The 6,431-nt window shown below is 44.5% G+C and overlaps 1 protein-coding gene across 4 annotated transcripts; it reads left to right on the top strand.

The window, feature by feature from the left end:
• The first annotated feature begins 233 nt into the window (after positions 1-233).
• LOC143769147 (protein kinase C delta type-like) lies at positions 234-4,950 on the top strand. Of its 4 annotated transcripts, none has more exons than XM_077257728.1 (6): positions 234-506; positions 1,586-1,835; positions 2,030-2,092; positions 2,411-2,962; positions 3,089-3,132; positions 3,283-4,950. In XM_077257728.1, exons 4-6 carry the CDS (start codon positions 2,661-2,663, stop codon positions 3,285-3,287), a joined length of 351 nt encoding a protein of 116 aa, XP_077113843.1. In that variant the 5' UTR covers positions 234-506; positions 1,586-1,835; positions 2,030-2,092; positions 2,411-2,660; the 3' UTR covers positions 3,288-4,950. The 4 variants fall into 3 exon arrangements, 2 of the variants coding, with proteins under 2 accessions (XP_077113843.1, XP_077113841.1); XR_013214229.1 differs by having other exon boundaries at positions 2,030-2,048; XM_077257726.1 differs by lacking the exons at positions 2,411-2,962; positions 3,089-3,132; positions 3,283-4,950 and having other exon boundaries at positions 2,030-2,158.
• Positions 4,951-6,431: the final 1,481 nt, after the last annotated feature.

Genomic DNA, 6,431 nt, shown 5'->3' with positions numbered 1-6,431 from the left:
TTAATAATCTAATAAATAAACCACTGGAAGTCGCCATGAAGTTCTCTGCCGTTCCTCTGGACTCTAAACTGTCACCCATGATGCCCACATCACAGTGTATAGGCCAGAGCAGGGCCAGGAGCCGCTGCCTGGCAGGAGCCACCTGAGGGTTCCGTCACCTCTGACCTCTGATCACCTGCACACGACCAACTGCCGTTTACTTTCAACTGTCGGCTGAAGTGATTGGACCGAGGTCTACAGGCGGGAAGAGATTACGGAGAATGGCGACTACTGGACGAGGAGAAGAGAGCAAGAAGAGGAGCGAGGAGAAGCGGCGCGAGGAGAAGAGGAAGAGGGAAGAGGACAGCGTGACCGGATTAAAGAAGAAAAGGAGACGAGACAACAGCGGATTGGAGGAGCCAACACCTGGATGCAGCGGAGACCCTGGATCATCCGGCCCCTATGCCAGGCTTAACATCAGCTGCTTCAACATCCACCAGGTCCTAGGTAGAGGCGCCTTTGGCAAAGTAAGGCCTACATATTTGTTATTTGAAATCTGAGATTTTTCATATATCCCCATGTATTGTTCTCTGTTATCAGCCATGTCTTGCTTTGTTATTGCTCATTGTAGTGTCCTTCTGTGAGATGAGGTATAAGACATCACCATAGTTAGGGCTAGTGCTGCTATAACCTGGTATTCTTCTATACTGGAGGGTTCATCTCAGGGGTCACAGCTGTAGAGGGCAGGGGACATTATTTTTTTCTCCTATCAGGCTGCCATATTGTGTATACATTTGTCTCTGTGTTTTTATTAAATCTAGATAATCAATGATATTTGGACCATACTAATGCCAACTCAATGCCTCTACTAGTGCTTACTCTGTTTATTTCCATATGGTAACAGAGGAAAACCCTTTAAAAAGTCATCGTCATTTTAATTTTTATTTCATAAATCAATAGTAAACATGAAAATAAGCAGCTTTGTAATAATTCTAATCAGATAAATCTTCTTTCTCCACCAAGACTGATTTTTCATATTCTATATTCTCAATTTCTGGGTAAACTCTGTATTTAGTGAAGACAGATTGTTACATTACTGAGAGGAGATGACAGTTGGTGCTGATAATATTCTATGTAGTGGAGAGGAGGGGCTAAATGCAAAACTCCTCCCTCCTCCTCCCCCTCCCTTCTGCATAGAATATTATCAGCACCAACTGTCATCTCCCCTCAGTAATGTAACAATCTGTCTTCACTAAATACAGAGTTTACCCAGGTACATAGAATTTTGAAAATAAAAAATCAGTCCTGGTGGAGAAAGAAGCCGATTTGGCTGATAAAATGTATTACAAAGTTAAATATTTTCATGTGTATTATTGTTTTATGAACTAAATATTAAAATGACAAATATTTATTAAGACCTCTCCATAGCCCATCCATGGAGCAGGCAGTGCATTGTTCTGATACATAGATCTGCTCCTCTATATGGTCCTGGTCACCAGCAGACTGAGCGATCACTCAGTTTTCTCATGACCCTTGTGGACTATAAAATCCAGATCCTTCCACCCCTGCAGACACCTTCTAAGTATTCTCCATTTGTGTTTTTCAGGTGGTCCTGGCATCTGTCCCCGGCAGTAACATCAACGTGGCCGTCAAAATGATCACCAAAAGGGACAACGAGGACTCCATCTTGAGAGAGCGGCGGATACTCCTGGCGGCCAGACACTGCCCTTCCTGTGCCACCTCTATGCCGCACACCAGTCTCAGCACAGGGCATATTTCATCATGGAGTATCTGTCCGGTGGCAGCGTGGAGGATTTGATCAGGATGTGCGGCTGCCTGAACATCGGCAATGTGAGGTGAGAAAGCAGAGAATGTACCTAAAAGAGAACTAAGAGAAAGGGAAAAAACCTGAGGTCGGGGTGCAGCTAGGGGAGCACTGGCAGGCAATATATATAGGGTGCTGGAAGCAGGAGGTGGGGTGCCATGGTATTTGGGGATTGCCAGAGAAGGATTTCATGACATTGATTCTGCACTCTGTTCTCTCCATCAGATTCTACACAGCAGAGATGGTAAGTGGCCTCCAGTTCCTCCACGGACACAACATCGTCCACCGGTAAGCAGAACTTTCCTCCTTCTCTCTGTCCCCTTTACAAGCTGTAGATATGGCCCCCGGCTTCCCTGGTGTCCTGCCACCTATTCGGCCGTATTTTGTAGTGACCCATTTTCTATCTCTTGTATCACTGGACAGATTTCTTATTTTCAAAATCAATAAACAGGTGCCGCGCTAGCAGGAGGAACTGTGACTAGGAATGAATCTCAGTCACCTACCTCGCTGTTGTGAACTGGCGTGTCCACTTGGGACACTGGGCTGCTGCAGACCGTCCTCTACAGTCTATAAGATTTCTTATTTTGTTTTTTTCTTTCATTGCAGTGACATAAAGCCGGATAACATCATGTTGGATGCAGATGGCCACATCCGTATCATCGACCTTGGGCTTGCCCAAGATGGCGTCTCCTCCTCCAAAAACATCTCTGGAGTGACGGGCACTTTCCATTACATGGCCCCTGAGGTGCATCGTAGAAAACGGTATGGCGCAGCAGTGGACTGGTGGAGCCTGGGGATTGTGGTGTCCAGGATGGCAGCAGGGTGATATCCATTTTACAATGGCCCCGTCAAGCAAATGGCTTTCAAATCCATCATCAACGAGAAGCCAAAATTTCCAACTTGGCTTGATGCTGACGTGAAACATCTCATCAAGAAGCTGCTGCGCAAAGACCCTCAGACACGCCTGGGTGTGAGCGGGAACATCAGAGAGCATCCATTCTTTACCACCATCGGCTGGGAGGATCTGGAGGAAAGGAGAGTAGAGCCACCATTTACACCATTCAGGCCAGTTCTGGAGAACCACCATCTGCAGTGGCCGGAGCACACAGTCCTTCATCCCGTGGCCGGATTTACGTACGTGTCACCAAGCTGGACCCGGTAAGTATCTCCTCCTCTGGGGATAACACTCATCAGGTGCTGTTCTTTCATTGTGGTAGTCATCATCATCGATCTTACCTTTTTTCACTTTTTCTGACAGTGACTTTATGTTTCTATTTTTCTTAGGTGGATGAAAAGATCTGGACTGTGGAAGAATTCACGACCATCTGGTGAGTGACCGATATACACACAGGACACCTATTATGTCAGTACATTGTATCTGATGTTATATAGCAGAATGGTTCATTATAAAGACCATTCCCCTAATATAACATAAGATCCGGTAGATAGATTTCCTGTCTTCCTCTTATGTCTTGCAGGATGAGCCCGTGCCAACTGCCCAGAACTTCATGCCTCCTGACCCGTGCCTCACGTCTCTGCTGCTGTACGTCACCTCGGCTGCCCTTCAACATCATCTCTCTCTATACCATCTTCATGCCGGACCACTGCCATTGCTGCCCCAGACCCTTGACCTCCTGGACTGGCATCTAACATCCCTCCAGCCCGAAGATCTTCTACCCCAGGAGCGGCCTGTGCTAAGTTTCCATCTGGTGAGTTCAGGAACAATAGTCGCACCTTTCAGTCCTGGGGCCGCTGAGCAGCAGTATGTAAGGAGCGGCCATTATCCCTGAACTCACCTTAGCACAGGCCTGGTAAGTATCGCACCCATCACACATCACCCACACTACATGGTCAGTGCAGGTCCCCACACTACATCATCAGTACAGGCACACACATAGCACACAGTGCATATCAGCACATAGATGTAGGACATAGATCGGCTTCTGATCCTGAGATTTAATCTGATCGCCATATTTGGGGTCAGGAAGGAATTTTTCCCCCTAATTTGAGGACAATTGGCCCATTCCTCATAGGGGGTTTTCGCCTTCCTCTGGATCTACACGGCCTTAAATAGGTTTAGTATAATAGATTAATAAGTAGAATCACACACTAGTAGCACAAAAAAAGTTATAATAAAATAAAATGTTCTTGCTTTAAAAGAAAAAATAGTTCCTATAAATAATAATTAGTCCAAGTAAAGAAACATATATATTATTTTACATGACAGGTATATTACACAGGTTAGGTACATTACACAGGTTAGGTATCAGCCTTTGATCTTGGGATTCATTCTGATCGCCATATTTGGGGTCAGGAAGGAATTTTTCCCCCTGATATGAGGATAATTGGCCGATTCCTCACAGGGGGTTTTCGCCTTCCTCTGGAACAACACGGCCGATACATACATTTAGTGTCATAGGTTAATAAGTAAGTGCACACTTTTAGAGCATAAAAAAGATACAAAATAAAATATTATTAGTTGAAAAAATGTTTCCTAACCAAATATAGACATAAATTAGTCCAAACATGCTACCAGATTAGTAGGAAAAAAATAATACAACACATTTTTTTACTTTAATCTCATCGGTTCATTATCAGCCCTTGATCCTGGGATTTATTCTGACCGCCATACTTTATTTGGGGTCAGGAAGGAATTTTCCCCCCTGATATGAGGATAATTGGCCGATTCCTCACAGGGGGTTTTCGCCTTCCTCTGGACCAACACGGCCCATAGATAGGTTTAGTAAAATAGAATAAATAAGTAGCTTCTTATGTTTATAATAAAAAATATATAATTTATGTAAAATAATAATATAATATTTTGGATTTACAATAATATAGTCGACACAAATATAAACGTAAATTAGCCGAAAAATAGAAATTACTTTTATATTTTTATATAATAAACATTTATATAATAATAATATAATAATAATTTTAAATAATATATATTTTTTGCATTAAACTTACGTATACACATTAGCTATGAGCCCTTGATCCTGGGATTCATTCTGATGGCCATATTTGGGGGCAGGAAGGAATTTTCCCCCCTAATATGAGGATAATTGGCCGATTCCTCACAGGGGGTTTTCGCCTTCCTCTGGACCAACACGGCCCATAGATAGATTTAGTCTGATAGATGAATAATTTACACATATGCATGATATATAATATATAATAACCTCATCTATAAATAAAATCTTCTTTTTACCCCTATACCTTTGTGTTGTCTTTACTCCATTGCTCGGCCATGTAGTCATTATTATACTGCCCCCTATGTCTGGTGGGCGCATTCAGCAGTGTCCCCCACACTCCAGGCCTCACGGCCCCAACACATCATGGTGTCAGGATTTCCTTTGTATTTCTCGGGGGAGAGAACCTGCGGCAGCTTCTGAGGCCTCGATAATAATTCCATCCTCAGTGCAAAATGAAGGAAATCCTGTCACCATGATGTGTTGGGGCCGTGAGGACTGGAGTTTGGGGATCAATGTCACACATGAGATAAAGCTGGATGAGGCCCGATATCGTTATATCCAATGGGGATAAATCAGGTAATTGCTCTGATTCCTGGGAGTGTCAGGTCCAGAGCAGGAGACTCGGGGGCCTTTCTCCATTTCCGCTAATAAATGAGGACACTGAGCCGCTCCATCCTCTATTACCTCAGAACTTCCTAACAGGACAGAGAAGAATGGGTTTCCTATACCAGACCCCCATATCATAGACAGCCAGTCTGATTAGATCCTCCAGAAAAGATTAATGAAGAAGGAGAATCCCCTGCAGAGAGGCGTCCACAGCAAGAGATGTGATAGTAACAGCTTTTGTGTCATTTCCTAGTGATCTGTATCTGGAAATAAAGGATGACAATCAAAATGGCCGCCATTATCGCTCCTACAGTGGACATCACTAAGCTTTCATACACCCTGAACAGTACAGTACATGGTGTAATGACACATCCCCTCACATTACCACTGTTACAGAGGTAACATAAAGCTCTCATAGATCCATGGTCAGCATTAGGGGTAGGCAGACTTGGCATCTGTCTAGTACCCTCACTCCTCCAGGGGCCCCCAGCCAGTGGTATACCGTTAATAGCGGCATACCACGCAGCCGCTAATACCGGCACACCATGAGGCCACTATGGGATCCGTGGGTCAGGGGATGCCGATACAGTTGAAGCTCCCTCTCTCATCATTCCCCTCTATTTCTGACGCAGTGGGTACGCGATGACGTCAATTAATCGCGCACCATGCTATGCCGGGCAGTGGAGCTCCTGAGACGCTCTGCAGCAGCGGGGGAACCAGGAGGAGAGGTGAGTATTGTATTTTTTTTCATATATTAGTGAGTACGTGCAGCCATAATACTGCAGGACAGTTGGGCTACATGATACTCTATGGGGTGGCTGCATTTTACCCTATGGCAGTGTTCCCCAACTCTGGTCCTCAAGAGCCACCAACAGGACATGTTTTCAGGTTTTCCTTAGTATTGCACAAGTGATGGAATTATTGCCTGTGCAGGTGATGCAATTATTACCTCTTCAATATTAAGGAAATCCTGAAAACATGACCTGTTGGTGGCTCTTGAGGACCAGAGTTGGGGAACACTGCTCTATGGGGTGCCTACATTATAC

The sequence above is a fragment of the Ranitomeya variabilis genome, chromosome 4 (assembly GCF_051348905.1).
Source record: "Ranitomeya variabilis isolate aRanVar5 chromosome 4, aRanVar5.hap1, whole genome shotgun sequence".
NCBI classification, from domain to species: domain Eukaryota; kingdom Metazoa; phylum Chordata; class Amphibia; order Anura; family Dendrobatidae; genus Ranitomeya; species Ranitomeya variabilis.
This window is presented reverse-complemented; position numbering and strand designations above follow the sequence as displayed.

What these genes read in the sequence shown, in the direction of transcription:
- LOC143769147 (XM_077257726.1), top strand. Translation starts at nt 261, where the DNA reads ATGGCGACTACTGGACGAGGAGAAGAGAGCAAGAAGAGGAGCGAGGAG. An exon ending in GTAGAGGCGCCTTTGGCAAA is followed by an intron (nt 507 to 1,585) that starts GTAAGGCCTACA and finishes TGTGTTTTTCAG; the next exon opens with GTGGTCCTGGCATCTGTCCC.